Genomic DNA, 17,892 nt, shown 5'->3' on the forward strand with positions numbered 1-17,892 from the left:
CAGAAAGGTTCGGTGGGGAAGAGAGCACCACCAGACTTTAAAGCAGAACTAACAGACAGGCTGGAACGCCAGTTCTTACCAACAGCGAGTTCACCATTGCACAGCTCTTCAGTATTAGACACTTCCCCGCGGATACCGGGCACAAACATCCCTTCCCCTCCTCCCCAGCAGAGGCATGCACGTTTTTCTCCCTCCAGCCCCCCACAGCGGCTCCCCCTGGACGGTCCTACAGAGCCCCCTAGGATGCCCTGGCCGCCCAACGCGGGGGGGCGGCACTAAGGGAACGGAGGGAGCCGAGGCCCTCCGGGCCCAGCCCTATCGCCGAGCTCAGGCACGCCGGCTCCGGGGCCCCAAGAGCGGCGGCAATGACCCCCATCCCGGGAGAGAACCCGCCCCAAGCAGGCCGCAGGGCCCACTGCCATAGCTACAGCCCCTACCACAGTTACCTCCCGCCGGCGCCAACTGCCACACAGTTCAAACCCCCGCGCCACAGGCCACGCATGCGCACTACCTTCCAACGGGGCGCCGCCGATAGACCCCGCCCCCGCCCCCGCCCCCAGCACGGCACCGTGCATTGCCAGTGAAATTGGCGACGCTTCCGCCCCGTCCCGGGCGGTTTTGAGCACGCGCGGTTTCTCGGCGCGTGCGCAGTGGCCTCGGCGGGCGGCCGTGCGGTGGGGCGGGGGCTGAGGGGAATGGGGCCTTCAAGGCTGGAGGTTGAGTCGGGTGCGTGATATGCAATGGTGCTTATCGCCCGTCTTCTAAAAGGCAGGTAGAGGTGCCCAGGCAGTGCCTGCGTGGTTTTGGGGAGCCCTCGAGTAGGTTTCGCCTCGGCGGACAGGCCGGCCGTGCTGCAGGCAGCTCTCCGACAAACCCCAACCTGCGCAGCAAGCTGCGGCTGGGAAAACGCTGGCACTAGAGGTGCTTTCCATGGCAGCAAGTAGATGGGAGTGACGGGAATGACATTGGAGAAAAAAAGATAAGAGAGGAGAAAGCACGGGGCAGGGGGTGGGAAAGAGTAAATTAGCACGATGATCTTACAAAAGGACTAAATGAGTTCATGGCACCTTATCACCTCTACCAAGCAAAGATGACTGGTAGCGTCCAAAAATAATTTGCTCATACTGGGAGGCAATGATGAAGGTCAACCCAATATAGATAAATGCAGAATTCTTGTTACTGGAGTCCAAGAGGAGTCTTATCTTCCTCCGTAATAACATATAGCTGCTACTGCGGATCAGTAAATCATACTGTTCCAAATGTGAAAAGGCAGGTACATTTTCCAGAATTCACTTACAGTCTGAAGTTTTCACAGGGATAAGCTTTGCGGTGTGGAATATTTTACACTTTTTATTATGGCATCTGTACTGGTTTCAGTTAAGAACATTAGAAAAAGACAAGCACTCGTTTCCAAAAGTGTATGAGTTAGATGCACATGTGAGGGGCAGCTGGTCAAAAAGTTACAGTAATTCATTTGTGAGTACTTTGTGTAGCTATACACATCATGGTGTGGTTTTGAGCTGGTGGTATTTTTATTTGTTTTTGAATTAAAAAGTGATTACTAACTCCAATCAGGGCATGATAGATGAAGTGTCTTTCGGGAAGTAAAGGAAATTCCATATATATTTAGGATGACCTTGAGATTAGTCTGTAAAGATGAAAGATTGTGTAACAAAGACGGCCTGTTGGTAATTTCCTTTGTTCAGAGTGCACATCTGATAAGAAATAATTCGTCACTCTTTGGGGCTCTAGGAGGAGGATTTTCCAGCATATATATATTTGAGACTACATCCGTTTCCAAAGCAAACTTAAAAAAACTGGATATACTGCATATGAACATTCATCATCAATTTTTAGAGAGATATCATACTGACATTTTACTGGAGTTTTAATATCTTTTCTCACTCCTACATTGTACTGAAACAGAAGTTTATCTGACATTGTTTCACAAAAATGTTCACGTCTCTGTTAAATGCCTGTGGTTATTACTATATAGCCCAGTAGTATTCAGATGGCTTCTATCCTGCATCACCTTGTCTTTCTCTGAAATTCCCCTGACATGATTCTTCCCATTTTAGGTGCAGTGTTTGAGCACAGCAAAAATACTTTCAGATGCGTCTCTCAAAAAATAAATTGTTTCTTGTCAAGACATTTTTGTTCAAATTTCAAAAAGTTTATTTTCATTAGTATTTAAGGGGAAAAAAAAAAAAAGAAAAACTGAAAACAAATACAAAGAAAAACAAACAAACTCAGAGGTAACACATGCTGCTTATAACACTCTTATAAGATTTCACATACACAGGGATTCAGGCCCTGGTGGCAGAACTTCCCCCAGCTCACTGAAGCTGTATGTGGGATGAACAATGAGGTACTGGGACACATTCAGACCCTCATCTATCAGCAATAACCAACAATTCTATAAAGTTGTGATAACTGTGGAAAAAAGATTTTTTTTTCTTGCAATGAAACAGGGAGCATGATGCTATTTGTCAACAGCAGTAAGGTATTTTGGAATCCTTTGGGCAGTTATGCTTCCCATACCCTCACCAGGGATCCTTACTCTCTGGCAAGAGGGGTAAAGAGATGCCCTCGGCTTGTGTGAAGCAGGCAAAAATTATTGTTATCAGCCATTGTCCCAGTTTTAGAGCCTCTGCAAAGTCTAGAAATCCAGGCAGATGCAAATAGCGCATCCCATGTTTTGCCTGGGTTACCAGTCCAAGGAAAGGACTGCACACAAAGGCAGCAAAGGCTAAGGGATCCCTCTCTCAAACACAACAAACAGCACTTTAATGCTCAGTAGGGTCCTTTCCCCCCTTGACTATGGAAAAGGAAAAAAATTAGATTTGTGGATGGGGCTGCACAAGCCAGCACAGGGACACTCTGGTTATGTTCTACCCAGCCACTGTTGCTGAGACTGCCACATAGCAGAAGTGCATCCAGGCTGGGTTTCAACTGCTATGGAGCTCACGGCTGATGCTCAGGGACTAATCTCCCCACTGCAACTCTCCTGAGTTAGCATTTCTACCTGCCCAAGTCTTTGCCTGTCCTCTCAGGCTGGTTTTGCAGCTCCTGCTGAGGCCAGCACTACTCCAGCCAGGCTAACTGCCTCCAAGGTGTCCTGGTGAAAGCTACCTTGTATTTTTGTACATTACAGGGCAGCAGCAAAAGCAAGACTACAGTGTAGACATACCATGTGCCTCTCAGACCTCAAGTGCAACTTTATTTAGACAGACAAAAAATATAAATAGGTAAATAAAAAACAAATTTTCTGGGTGATTTTGGAGAGAGCTGCCTCGAGGGTCCATATTTCTCACACGCACGCAACTAGGATACCTTCAGTTTGCCTTTCTCAGGAGCTGCTTCATGGATGAGTGGCTGCTCATCCCCGTTCACTGACAGGATTCTTTTTTCTGGTGGCTGCTCCTCAGGCTGGCGGGCAATCAGCAGACGACAGGTAAGCAGGATTCCAAAGACTAGGGCATGGGCATAACGCTTGAGTGGATCCCCCACTAGCTGGTGGAAAAAGAGCACAGCCAGCACGAGGAGGAGGAGGAGAAAGTTGGCTACATCTTTGGGGCGACCAGGCACCAGTGTCATGACAATGCCACATGCCACTTCTAGGGCACCAATGCTCTTGCGGAGAAGGATGGAGCTGACTCCTATCTTCTTCAGCATGGGGAGGGCCCGCACATAGCTTTTGTATGCTCGTTTCTGAAATCAAACAGTAATAGTGTAGAACACCATAATGTGAGAAAGTAAAGGCAAAGGTGACTTCAATTGAAATAACTGATGTGCAATATGACCTAAAGATCACATCAATCATCACAGACCCCTCTGGTACAATATCCTGTCTGTACCCTTAAAGCTTCCATCAGAGGATATTAAGGCCATCAACCTGCAACTCTCCCTTTATAACCTGTTATTTCCTCACTGGAACAGTTCTGCAACCTAGCACCTATCTTTGGTGCTAGGACCAGGCCAGATGTACCCTCTCCTGAAAACTGAAGTTATGATTGTGAGAATTAGCAATGCAGCATCATGTTGTTAAAAAAAAAAAAAAAAGTACCCCTCTCTAAGAGTAGCTCATCCTTTATAATTAATAACACACCTAGTCCCTGCAAAGCCAAGGCACAGCAAATAAAAACAGAGGTCTCTCTTTACCTCAAAGCAACTTGCAATGTCTCGGTGTTTATGCACAGTACAATCTTAGCATGGGACTGTACATCAAAGCTGAGATTCACCAAGTATTTCCTTTTTTTTAAAAAAAAAAAATATATATATATATATTTTAATAAAGCTCCTAGTTACTTAAGACACTGAAATTATTTCCACTTACACTTGAGTATACTATCCCAGCTGATATTCTTGCCATTGTGTTCTCTGCTTCCTAATCAGGGAGAGGGACATGGAAGCCAAATCTCAGGTACAGAGTTGTTCAGCTTTCACAGGCGCTGATCAGATTGTAAGCTTATTTCCATGTGATTCTGGAAACCTGTACTACAGGCAGACAGAACTTCCTCACTTCTCTGTAAATTTTACTGCTTCCTTCTAAGAGGAGCTGACACTTCACGTGTGGTTAAAAATATACAGCACTGTCATTTTTGTTACTAAATAACTAAAGATCTTGTGACACATTTACTCTAAGAGTATGTATTGTAAGGAAGCATTTTAAACCTTCAGTGAATAAAAGCTCCTCAGAGCAGAGTATTTTTAAACAGTGGTGGAAAATACAGCTTTATGAAGAAATGCACTATCAGCATGTCCTAGAGTACTCTGTTATTTTAAGTCTTCTAATAGACAAACTAGTGTATCTGGTTTTTGCTGAACGACAAGCTGCAAGTTTGGTGTTGTAGGTAGGTAACAGAGGTTCTCCATTTACTCAGGGCATGAAGCCATGCTTATTGATTGGCAAGATCAGATTTTCACTGTCTCCATTACATTACATGACCACCCTGCTATAGAATCATAGAATAATTAGGGTTAGAAGGGACCTTTAAAGGTCATCTAGTCCAACCCCCCTGCAAGGAGCAGGGACATGTTCAGCCAGATCAGGTCACTCAGAGCCCTGTCCAACCTGGCCTGGAACATTTCCAGGGATGAAGCATCTACCACCTCTCTGGGTAACCTGTTCCAGTGTTCTACCACCCTCAGTGTAAAAAAAAAATTTCCTAATATCTAATCTGAATCTACCTCCCCCTATTTTAAAACCATTACCCCTTGTCCTATTGCAACAGGCCCTACTGAAGAGTTTTTTCCCTGTCTTTCCTGTAGGCCCCCTTTAGGTATTGGAAGGCCTCTGTAAGGTCTATCTGGAGCCTTCCCTTCTCCAGGCTGAACAGCCCCGACTCTCTCAGCCTGTCCTCATAGAAGAGGTGCTCCAGCCTTCTGATCATCTTTGTGGAGCACAGCTAGATCATCTTCATCTGCAGCATAGCAAAAGCATGAAAGCCTAATGAGCCATGAACATGTTACAATATGGGCTATTAAGAATTCTGGTGCTGTGTAATATCCAAGTGCCTCTGCTTTCTCGTTGTAAAAATGGAGATCATTCCTACCTGTAGGCCTGGCTCTTAGTAAACAAGAAAAGGACAGAGAAGCAAAATATTGACAGAGCAAGGATTTTGCAATGCTTCCAAAGACTCAGTGCTTTTTTCTGTCCCTTATGTAGTAGAAGCTTTGTTTTCTGGGCATTTTATCTCAGTCTCTTGCTTCTGAGTTACTTCTTGGCAATTCTCCTCAGAGATCCCTGTGCTGGGCTGCAGACATGGCTCTGCAATTCAGATTTCATTTGTGAGCTATGGAAAAGCAGCTGGGCAGGTGGAGCAAAGGGAGAGAACAGAACGTGCTGGAAACTTCCAGCTCTTTTTTTTAAGGGGCATAAAAATTATACCAATGCTTTTCAGCCACTACAATAAATATAGCAGGGGGCAGGGCGGCAGGAGAATAAACAAACATAGATAAAGAAGCAAAACATGGCAGCCAGTCCCTCACCTGCCTGCAGCTTGCAGCTGGCAAAGCTCTGCAGCAGCATTGGCCCTGGGCAGAGAGGAACACAAACAGGCTCACCAGCTGAGATACACACACAGTGACTTATCCTTCCTCTCTTCACTCCTTTCCCATTAGGCAAGAGGAGAGGCTCATTTCCTGGGCTAAACGGAACAATAAGGTGACTATTAATAATATCTTCTTCTGCCAGCTAAGAATCTCAAAGCATTTCATGGCCATTAATTAAATCCCTGCACAAGTCTGGTGAGGTGAGGACAGTCAGTGTCATTATCCTTGCTTTAAAGCACAGAATTTGGAGGATGATCCTCTGGCTGCCAAAGCAGGCATCTCCTTTTCCTACCCACAGTCCATGGGTAGGCATTCTCCCAGGGATCAACTGTACCTGCCTGCCACACGTCTGGCGCTTCTTCAGTCCTTGCTTTTTAGGAACCCTCGTGTCCCCATCTTTTTGCAGGCATCAGTGCAAAAGTGTTACCTTGTCCTCCTCGCCTTGCCTCCCCTCCCCGTCCTTATCCACAAGAGGTTTCTCCATGGATAGGCTCGATGGAGCCCAGGCAAGGGCTGCCAGGATAGCCTCGGCACTGTGTATTATTTGTTTCTCTCCACGTCCATCAAATAAAGAGATAGATAAGCTTCTTCCCTCTCCCTCCCGTCGCTCAGGGCTCTCGAGCGGTCACCCTCCGCGTGTATCTCGCTAGAAACACCGCTTCTGCCGCAAGGTTGAGGGCAGAGAGTCCCAGTGCGTCTCCCTCCATGCTGCCACTGCCGTACTCACCATCTCATTGTAGGCATCTCTGCTGAGCCGAGGGGTCAGTTTGATGGTCCCCATAAAGACGAAGAAGAGCCCCAGAGCCACTGAGAGGGCGATGATGGTGATGGTCCTGGGAGATGCCATGGAGCCGCCGGGAACCGGTCCTAGCGAGGCCTTTTGGCTCTGGCTGCCAGCCCGGGCGGGAGCGGCTCAGCCACCATCGAAGGAGATGAGGAATAAAGCTGCGGAGGCGGCGAGAGGGTGCAGTCTCCTCCGCTTAGCAGCCTCCGGGTCCTAATGCCCCGCAGCAGGAGCCAGGCAGCTGCTGCCCTTGCATAGCGATGAGCATTCCCTCCGCTCCGACCGTCAAATCATGCTCCGTTTCCTTGCACGTCGCATAAATTACCCATGGAAAGCGGAAACTGAGACAGTTGTATGGATGCTGGATGGCAGCCAAATGCGTGGCACAGTTGCTCACCAGTGGGAAAAGGAGAACACGTTAGCAGAGTGTAACCTGCTATGGAGGAAAAGTCTCTTGTACACGGGTGATTTTGAGTTTCAGATGCTCAGACACTAATACGTAGCAAACAATATATTGCTTAATAAATTTGCTCCAGAAAAGCAAAAAAAAAAAAAAAAAAAAGATGTCTTGCCCCTGTGGCTCTCCTGGAACCTGATGCCCAAAAGGGATGGTGAGGCTACTGTGCCACCTTCCCCCATTGCAGATAAAACCTGTTCTGTATGTTCATCTCCCTAGAGATAAGTGGAAAGGCTTCCTGATCCTGTTACTTTCCAATTTAAGGTCATCATCTCTCCCCATCTAATTTGCAACAAATTTGTTTTTGACAAAAGCATAGCCAGGCTAAGCAGAAATCTATTCAGATCTCGCAGCAAGAAGACAAGGTATAATTGTACAAAACAGAACTGCTAGAAAATTGCATCCCTCACTATAAACTGAAAACTGTGTGCAAAAATCTTACAACTCATGGGATAGTAAGAGTGACACTTCCTATGCCCATCACCTCCCTTTCTCATGTAGTAAGTCTCAAGTCCTAAACCCATGTATTTTCAGCCCCCATGGCTTGAGACCTGGTGGTTGTTGTTGTTATTCCAAGCTCAGGGTTCCTTAGGACTGGAATTACAAGTCCAAAAAATACAGGCAGCTCTCCCTGTTTCCTTGGGAGTTTATCAGCCGCAATTCATCCAAATCAGATAGGGAACTCCTCTTTCAGAGGAAAGAGTCAAATATAACAGCCTGATTCTAGGAATGTGTTCTGCTACTGGTCTACCATAGATGACCAGGATAAAACAAAAAGTAACTGCAATACAACATAAAGTTAAAAATTAAAAAATTAAAAGGAGCCTTCAAATGGAGTTTACAAAACACAAGGGAACACTGCTCACTCAGATGTACATCCAGGTTGTAGCAGCTCCATCTTCTGAAGAGCTGGAGAGAACTTCATATAACCTCGAGGTTCACAGCCTGCCAGTAAGTGAGCATGGCAGGACAGATACAAAACACACCATTTTTTTAAAATTAGCTATTTCAGAGCAACCTGATGAGGAAATAACTTGTAGCTGCTGGTATTTTCACACGTGTCCTGGTTTCAGCTGGGATGGAGCCAGTTTTCCTCGCAGTAGCTGCTGTGTTTTGGATTTAGTATGGGATTTCGCATGTGAAGAATGCAGATAATACACTGATATTATTAGATGTTGCTAAGAGATCAAGGACTTTTTCAGCTTCCCAGGTGTGCAGGTCCAGGGAGGTGTGTAGGCAGTATAGTTGACGCAAATTGGCCAAAGAAAGTATTCCATACCATAAATGTCATGCTCTGTATATAAGTGGGGGTTGGCCAGTGGGCAGCTCTCTTGCTCTCCCTCTTGGGAGTGTTCAAAAATCGCTCCCAGTTCCATCTATGATCGCTGCACAGGATGGGCTATATTAGTTGTTGAGTGATTTTTTATTATATTTATATTTTATTATTATATATTCTTTATAATTTATTATTATATATTATTATTTTTCCTTTCCTGTCCTAGTAAATTGTCTTTATCTCAACCCACAAGTTGTCCTTTCTTTCTGATTCTCTTCCCCCATCACCCTGGGAAGCGGGAGGATAAGTGAGCAGCTGTGTAGTACTTGGCTGCTGACTGTGGTTAAACCATGACAACGGGACACTTCATATTTCAGTATCAGCAAGCCCTAGTGGAGAAGAGTGAGGCAGATGTGGAAGGAAAGACACTGAAATCTGTTATATCTTCATTTCGTTTTGTAGAAAAATCTTTCTCATTACCTCCAACTTACCCAACATGACAGACAGCAATTCAATATTGATTTTGGAAGTTTATACAGGAAATATTTCCCTGACTCCAAAAGTAAAAATTTTCACAGTGAAGCATGAGGATTTCTAGTTCCTATGGTTTATTCATAGTAAGTTCACTATGACCTTGAAAAACACTTGTAATATTCTTGAAGCAAGCAGAGATCTAACAGTGTAGCAGCATTAGAAAATATAGTGGATTTTAGTACTTCATATTCATATATTCATGCTGAAAACCCACAATACCAGGGTGTTGTAGTTTAGTCCCACTTGGGACCAAGCTACACAGTCTCTCTCTCATTCCCCCCAATCCTCTGAGGGAATAGGGAGAGATAATATAAGAAGAAAAAAGGCTCCAGTTTTGAGACAAGGACAGGGAGAGATCCTTAAAGTTACTGTTATGGGCAAAACAGACCCAACTTGGGGAAAACTATTTGTTTATTATTAAAACCAAAGCAGAATAATGAGAAAGAGAATAAAGTAACTTCCCCCCACCCCTCCCTCTTCTGGGGCTTAACTTTATGTTCAATTATCTCTACTTCCTTCCCCCCTGACCGAGTGGCACAGAGGGGAAGAGGGAATGGGGGTTACAGTCAGTTCATCACACATCGTTTTATGCCGCTGCTTCCTCCTCAGGGGAAGAACTCCTCACATTCCTCCCCTGCTCCAGTGTGAGGTCCCTCCCACGGGCTACAGTCATTCTTGAAACTGCTCCAGCATGGGTCATTTTTCAACAGGGTGCAGTCCCTCCAGAATGGCTGCCCCAGCGTGGGACTTCCATGGGCCACAGCCTCCTTTCAGGCATCCGCCTGCCCCAGTGTGGGGTCCTCTATGGACTGCAGGTGGATCTCTGCTCCTCCGTGGGCCTCCATGGGCTGCAGGGGAACAGCCTGCTCCACCATGGGCTGCACCACGGGCTGCAGGGGAATCTCGCCAGGAGCAGCATTACTGCTCCCCCTCCTTCTTCACTGACCTTGGCGTCTGCAGCCGTTCCTCTCACAAGAAATTCTTCACAATCAGGCTCAGGCAGACGCCTCTCAGGTTCTCTTCACATCTCATCTCCTCTCCACTGCTTGCAGCTGGGCTGGGCTGAGTCAGGCCCAGACGGCTGCCTGGCGGGAGGCCAGAGGGTGAGGGTCGCAAGGCTCACGCCTCCCCCTCTCTAACCCCACTTTTGCTTCTTCACAGCTTTTTTTCCCCCTTTCCCTTCTTAAATTTGTTATTGCAGAGGAGTTATCAGGGAGGTTCCTGGAATGTGTGGACGACAACTTCCTCCTGCAGGCGATAGAGGAGCCGACAAGGAGGGGTGCCATGCTCGACCTTGTGCTCACCAACAGGGAGGGACTGGTGGGGAATGTGAAACTGCAGGACAGCCTTGGCTGCAGTGTCCACGACACGGTGGAGTTCAAGATCCAAACGGGAAGGAAGAGTTTGGAAATATTGGGCAGTGGCTCTCCAGGTAGGGACAGGCAACAAAATAGTCACAGAAGGAGAAGGTAGCGCACACGTTGGAGAACTGATAGCTGTATGGAGTGTGTTTGATCGGGAATCAGAGGCATTAATCCCTGTACATATATATACAGACTCCTTTGCAGTATTTAAAGGATGTACCGAAGGGCGTCCCTTTTGGGAACAGAATAGTTGGGAAGTAAACAGAACACCTATTTGGCAAAAGGAGAAATGACAGGGAATCTCTTCTATAGCAAAAAAAGGGAACCTTCCTGGTAGCCTCCCACCAGGAAGATGATACCCCAACAAGTCGCTGGAATGGTAAAGTCAAATTGGCTAAATTGGCAACACTGCAAACAGAAGCCTTGGTAGAAAAATGGGACAGACTCTTGGAGTGGCTGCATGTAAAACGAGGCCACACTGAAGGTTACAATCTCTATCAAGAAGTGGCTAGCAGATGGTGGCCAGGGACCCAAGAAATGTGTCGCACCTGCATTTCTGCCTGTGAACAATGCCGTGTGCGATTGAATAGGCATCCTTTCGAACAAACTCCCCTACATTTATGCGATGGAAAAGGTCTTTGGGACACTTGGCAAATTGATTATATAGGACCTTTCCAAAAACCTGAAGGAAAAAGAGTATGTATTAGTTGGAGTGGAGGTAGTATGAGGGTTGGTACAGGCGGAAGCCTTCTCCCGTGCTACAGGTATCAATACAGTCAAAGCCCTCAAAATGTGGCATAGTTCCCTTCCTAAACCCCAATCTGTCCAGTCAGATCACACTTTACAGCAGCGATAGTTCAGGACTGGGCCAAAGAAGAGGGGATCAAATGGATATTCCATACGCCTTATTACCCACAGGCCAATGGCATAGTTGAGAGAACCAATGGCCTTCTTCTGAAACCTCAAGAGGTAAATGGGTCAATCGATTGTGGGACACTGTCCGACATGTAAATGACCGATGGGGAATAAACGGGTGCCCTAGACTCATGGCCTTTTGTCCAAAACCTCCTTCATTAGTACCTGCCATCTTGGGCCCCGACCACAAGCAAAACCCTTCCCATTTTCCAGGACAACCTCTTTTGGTTGAGCGACCCACCATCGGAACTGTACCACTGGTACTCACTAGCCCTCTGAACATATATGCATGGAAGGCAAGAGATGCCTCTGGGAAGGAACATAAAATTAACACACAATGGATAGTTCCTTCGTTTTAGACAAACTGACATCCTTCTAAACAAGCAGAAACACCCCCCCCCGCCTCTCAGTCGCTTTTTCCTTTTTTTTTTTCTCTTCCTTTTTCTCTCACCCGAGGAGGTTTTGTTTTATCTCGTTTTTAGGAGGAAGAGAGCACCAGACCAGAACCCAACATGCCTGCAGAGGAAGTGATAAAACCTATCAGTGAAGATGTCTGTAAACACTGTTTTTCTCTCAATTATATTGCTCTGGGGACTTATCCGAGGTGGGGAAGAGATGCCAGCTCATCCCCCCCCTCTACCTACAAAATTCCTTTGAAAGCAATGAGTTTATTTTGTTAGCAAAATCTGTGAGTGAAGCTTTTAACTTAAGCCATTGCTGGGTGTGTGAAGGACCTCTAGGACTATCAAACTGGCCATGGACCTCCGTGCCCCTCATGCCAGGACAAGTCATGAGCAATTACAGCGAGATCAGTAACACCACTCAGGACAATTCCGAAACATGGCCAGTTCAGTTCCCTGTCATCGATAAATATCGTTTAAATTGCACCCAAAAAGGAGGAGTCAGCGTGGGGGAAAGCAGATGTCAGTGGACGCTCACATATAAGTTAATTAACAAGGATGTTAATCTTAGTATATGGATGGGGGTTAATAAAGCCAGACGCAGTAAGAATTTTGGGGGATTTTGGTCAAATAAAAATGAATCATTTGACACTTGGTGGCCCAATGGCCAACGTTATATTCAAACATGTGAGTGGAAAAACTACATGGGCGCTTGGTACTGCACTGGACAAACATATAGTCAGCCGGGAAAACATAACACCACCTTCTTTAGCCCTTTAGAAGACTATAATACAACCTACTTGCAACACACACGGACTGCAGCTGGACTGTTTGCTGGAGGGGTAAGAGCTGGAAAAGGACATTACTGGATCTGTGGACACACTGCCAACAAAATACTACCAGCAAACTGGTCAGGGGTTTGTTATATTGGAATTATCCAGCCTCTATTTCTCCTGCTTCCAGAAACAGAGTCCCCAACTAGGAGTGAAACTGTATGATAATTTGAGTGACAAAGGTGTTGCGCACCATAAGCGAAATAGGTGGAACACAAAAATGGGGGAAAAATGAGTGGCCTCCCGAGAGGATAATACAGCATTATGGGCCAGCCGCTTGGAATCCTAATGAATTGGTAACAGGGGCTCAGGTGACGTGTGGAAAACGGGCTCCACAATCTATAAGATTGTAAAGTAGGTATGTTTATTCAGCGCTGGGCAGCACAGGGTATCGCTCCTCCAAACGTGTGCGCCTGACGCAGCAACTCACTTTAAATTTATACAACCAAGTGCTACATATACATAAAGTTTCGCAATACGCCTATACATATGCATGAGCTATCCCCGCTTCGTATTAAAATTAGTCCCAAGGGGTCATTTTCATAAACTCCTTCCATCTGTGCCCGTGCAGTGTCTCCCGGTGGCGGCTGGGGTCGCGGGGATGAAGGCAGGTGATTCCCCCTCATCACTGCCAGCAATCTTTTGTTCTTGCACAACCGCAGGGTTTGTTTTAGCTGGTTCTTAAGGCAAGTCCCTGGTTCTTATCAGGAACTGTCTCTCCTGAAGAATCGCAAGACTTTCTGCTTCAGATAGTTTGCACAATCGTTAGTAAATCATTGAGCACTGTTTATCAGCTTGATTCCTTAGTATTAATCCCTTCTTTCACAGGAACCAATTTATAACCTAAATTGCATAATTTGCTTGCAGGCAGTTTTGGAAATCATTACCAACAAAACTGCCGATGCCATAGATCTCTTGAATCAACAATCTCAAGAGACGCACACTGCGATCCTGCAACACTGCATGGTTTTGGATTATTTGTTGGCTGAAGAGGGAGGAGTATGTGGGAAGTTAAATATTTCTACTTGTTGTTTAAAAATAAGTGATGTAGGTGAGGTGCTTCTACAGCTAACCACAGACATTAGAAAACTAGCCCATGCCCGCACTCAGACATGGAATGGCTGGGATGGTGATTTGTGGTCCTGGCTACCAGGAACACTATGGATAAAACGACTTTTATTTTATTCGCTATGTAGGTTAGCAGCCTTAATGTTTTTGCCTTGTATTATACCATGCCTAATTCAATTAATCCAAAGCGTGGTAACTCGCATGCAAGTGATCACTGTGACTTCACCCGGTGGAGTTAAACATATCAGATTTGTAAGGCAAACCAAACATGTAACTGTTAGAATCATATAACTTTGCCACTTTTAACTTTTCTGTTTGCTATAGAGACTATTGGCTTTTGTCAGCCAAACTGTGTGGCAGTTTCTGCCCCCCCCACCTTCCCGCCTTTGCTTACAGATCCACCATAGATGTGAATGAACTGCAAAACTGAACTTTATTGTTCATATTGTAAAACATATATTAACCAGATTAACAACAATTAACAACAAGCAAAACAGACAAAAACTGTGAAAACACCTTATGCACAACAATCATAGTAGTAATAGTAAAGCAAAGAACCCAACAGAAAAATAGCTCTGATAACTGCAGTCCATAACAGCAAACAAATTAACATCCTCAGACACCTCCAAACGACCTCTTCGACACCTTCGCCGCAGGCAGCACCAGCTCCCTCTCTCTCTGCCCCCGCAGCAGGTATAATGAAGCTGGATGTGAAACAACAACAAAAGGAAAACCTTAACAATCACGAAAGTTAAAGGAGACCTCTTGAGATTAATGATACCAACCTCACATGGTGATCGGGCACTTGACTAGGTCTCTGCTCTTCACCGAGGGGCAACAGCTTGTTAGTGACATTCTAATGATAGAAGAACATTACACCACCATAGCTGAGCAACAGGAAAAGTAGAGGAATAAAGAAAAAGAGAAAACGTTACCACTGGCACATCTGCTGACATCTTGAAAATGGGTGCTGGAGGTAATGACTCCTGCAGCTCAGGTGGTGCGCGTGTGCGTGGCACCTCGCGGTTGCCCCTTTTATAAATTCCAAGTCTGGATTTGCGCACACACAGTCCCTCCCTTGGAAAGATCTAGAAAGGGATCTGGGGCTTGTATACGCAGTTCCTTCTTCCAGAGGATGTTGGTATTGAAGCAGGAATCCTTGGTCCGGCTTGCCTTCAAGCCCACAGCTCCAACCTGGCGCAGGCACAGTCACCCCGTTTTTGGAAAAACACAGGGAAAAACACTGCCTTGCCCCCATGGAGCCTATCTCAGCCATGCCACAACTGGCAGAGAATGGCTCCAGACGATTTTCCAATTGATGACATATAAAATTTAAAAGTGGTCTATCTGACCCCCTCCATTTGAAGGCAAACCTGGAAACCTACCTAAAACTTGATTTTTTAGGAAAATATTGGGACTCACAGGGTGGGAAAAATGGTGATATTTAATCACCATTGATATTTAAATCTATGTTTTTAATTATTAATATAGTCATTGTTAATCTATTAATCTTTATTTGTGTTCTATGTATGATTTTGAATAGGTTATTTGACATCACTGGATCTGTGAACATCATATCCACAAAGTGCTATATGTGAACTGGATTAAGGTATGTTACCTGGGGGTGGTCCATATTAAAAATGAAGAAACCCCTCAATGTATCATACAACAATATAAACCTATTTTGTGGCCACATATACATTATAAACATAACTAAGTCACTTCACCCTTTCTCCCCCCATCCCCTTCCGTCTTCTTCCCCCCCCCCCGCCTTTTTTTTTTCTTTTTTCCCCCTTCCCCTTGGTGAGCGATGTTGAGCCACGGCGTGGTGATAGAGACTGAAAAGGTTAATTAATGTCTCAACATCTCTAGACGATGGAAAGAACCAAACCACACCATCAGCAATAGATGTTTGTTTGTTTGTTTGTTGTTTTTGGTTGTTGGTTTTTTTTTTTTTTTTTTGAAACCACCATGGATCCATGGGGTGATACAAAATTGACAGCAAATTTATAGTGTTATTGTTTATTAACTGTGCTCTGAGTTGGAGGCGTGGAAATCCATTTTCCTGCTGCATATCCAGACCCCAGTTCCGGTGGACTGGGATCACACAGCCACAAGCTCCTTGAGGACCTAGCTGCACAGCCTCACCAAAAAGCAAAAACTGAACTGTTTTGCCAAAGAAACTTACTTAGATAAGATATTGTTAATTAAATCAGAGATGTTATAGTTAAGAGAAATATTTTTCTTTGCTTTTAGGTAGCATTTATGTCTCTTTGTATGCTCATATAAAGTTTAGGAAAGAACCTTTCTTTCTTTCCTCTTAGCTTTGCAACTTGCCTGACAAACAATAATGTTTAGAGTTGCATATATATATATATTGGGTTGTTTTCTTTTTTTTTTTTTTCTCTTTCTTCCTCTTATTTTCTTTTTTTTTTTTTCTTTCTTTTCTCCTTTCCTCTGTCATTCATGCCACCACGGAACCCTGTCCCTGAGGCAACAATGTTGAGCCACCAGGTGGTGTAAAAGACTGTACCGGATATTTGTCTCAACATTGTTGAAATATCAAACCACCACCCGAACAATGGAACTTGTCTTGCAAGCCAACTCCGGCTGTCCTGCGAACCTGGATGCAGAGCTGATTCTGAGAAATTTAGCCCTATCTGCCCCATCCCCCACCCCCACCCAGTAATGGGCATGCATATCACCGCCAGGTGAGGGGTGCGTCTAGGAAAACCAGCTCTTGGAATACAATGATTATGCAACGAAACGAACAATAAAAGGACAAAAACAACCAACATAAAAGGGGAAAAGACATCGGACCCAACATCAGACAGATCGTTCCCCCATCAAGTGAACGTCGGGAGGCCGCAGCTCCGTGGTGGTAGCTATTGCAACTGAAACTCTCTTCTTTTCTCCCTCTTTCCTTTCTTTCTCTTTTCTCTTGCATTTGCGAACTTGTTTTCGGGTAAATAAATTCACCTGGCGCTTGACTCTGTTTTGAGTCTTATTTCTGTTCCTGAGAATACGAGCAAAACCACGCTCTGGTGAGTGAGAGGTTGGTCCAACCGCCCCTAGCCTCCCAGACTTGTCTGAGGTCGGCTAGAACACAAGGGAGTCCTGCTCTCATCTGAAATTGGAGTGTGACAGGAGCACCTCCTCCAAGCTCAGCAGAGGTGCATCCCGATGAAGAACAAGTCAGGCAAAAAGGCGAGGAGGCCTGGAGCAAGGAGCTCCTGGACCAACTGAAAGTAAAGAAGGAGGCCTATAGAGGGTGGAAGCGGAGGCAGATAGGCTGGGAGGTCTACAAAGAGGCTGTGTGAGTGGCCAGGGATCGGGTGAGGAAGGCTAAAGCCCTGACGGTATTGAATCTGGCCAGGGATGTCAAAAACAACAAGAAAGGCTTCTATAGGTATATAGGGGACAAAAGAAGGTCCAAGGAAAATGTAGGCCCCCTCCAGAAGGAAACCGGTGTCCTGGTTACCTGGGACATGGAGAAGGCTGAGGTACTCAATGACTTTTTTGCCTCAGTCTTCACCGATAAGGGCTCGTCTTGCCACCCAAGCTGTGGCAGGCACAAGCAGGGACTGGGAGGATGAAGAACTGCCCACTGTACTGGAAGAGCAGGTTATGGAACATCTGAGGAACCCGAAGGTGCACAAGTCCATGGGACCCGATAAGATCCATCCTGAGGTCCTGAGGGAACTGGCGGATGAAGTTGCCAAGCTGCTAGCCATTGTTTTTCAGAAGTTGTGGCGGTCTAGTGAGGTCCCCGATGACTGGAAGAGAGGGAACATAACCCCCGTTTTTAAAAAGGGGAACAAAGAGGACCCCGGCAACTACAGGCCAGTCAGCCTCACCTCTGTGCCTGGCAAGGTCATGGAGCAGATTCTCCTGGAAACCATGCTAAGGCACATGGAGAGCAAGGAGGTGGTTGGTGACAGCCAACATGGCTTCACCAAGGGCAGATCGTGCCTAGCCACTTTGGTGGCCTTCTATGACGGAGTGACTGCATCGGTGGACAAGGGACGAGCAATGGATATCATCTACCTGGACTTGTGCAAGGCTTTTGACACTGTCCCGCACGACATCCTTCTCTCTAAACTGGAGAGACATGGGTTTGATGGACGGAGCACTCGGTGGATAAGGAATTGATTGGCTAGATGGCTGCACTCAGAGAGTGGTGGTCAACAGTTCACTGTCCAGGTG

At 45.8% G+C, this 17,892-nt stretch overlaps 1 protein-coding gene across 1 annotated transcript; it reads right to left on the bottom strand.

Moving 5' to 3' along the window:
- Positions 1–3,194: 3,194 nt before the first annotated feature.
- Positions 3,195–7,115, bottom strand: TMEM35A (transmembrane protein 35A). The gene is made up of 2 exons (XM_086756338.1): positions 6,782–7,115; positions 3,195–3,711 (listed from the first exon to the last, which is right to left on the bottom strand). The coding sequence occupies exons 1-2, from the start codon at positions 6,899–6,901 to the stop codon at positions 3,325–3,327; spliced, it is 507 nt and encodes a 168-aa protein (XP_086612464.1). The 5' UTR covers positions 6,902–7,115; the 3' UTR covers positions 3,195–3,324.
- Between the last annotated feature and the right edge of the window lie 10,777 nt (positions 7,116–17,892).

Source organism: Chlamydotis macqueenii, chromosome 11 (genome assembly GCF_036417535.1).
Source record: "Chlamydotis macqueenii isolate bChlMac1 chromosome 11, bChlMac1.mat, whole genome shotgun sequence".
NCBI classification, from domain to species: Eukaryota; Metazoa; Chordata; class Aves; order Otidiformes; family Otididae; genus Chlamydotis; species Chlamydotis macqueenii.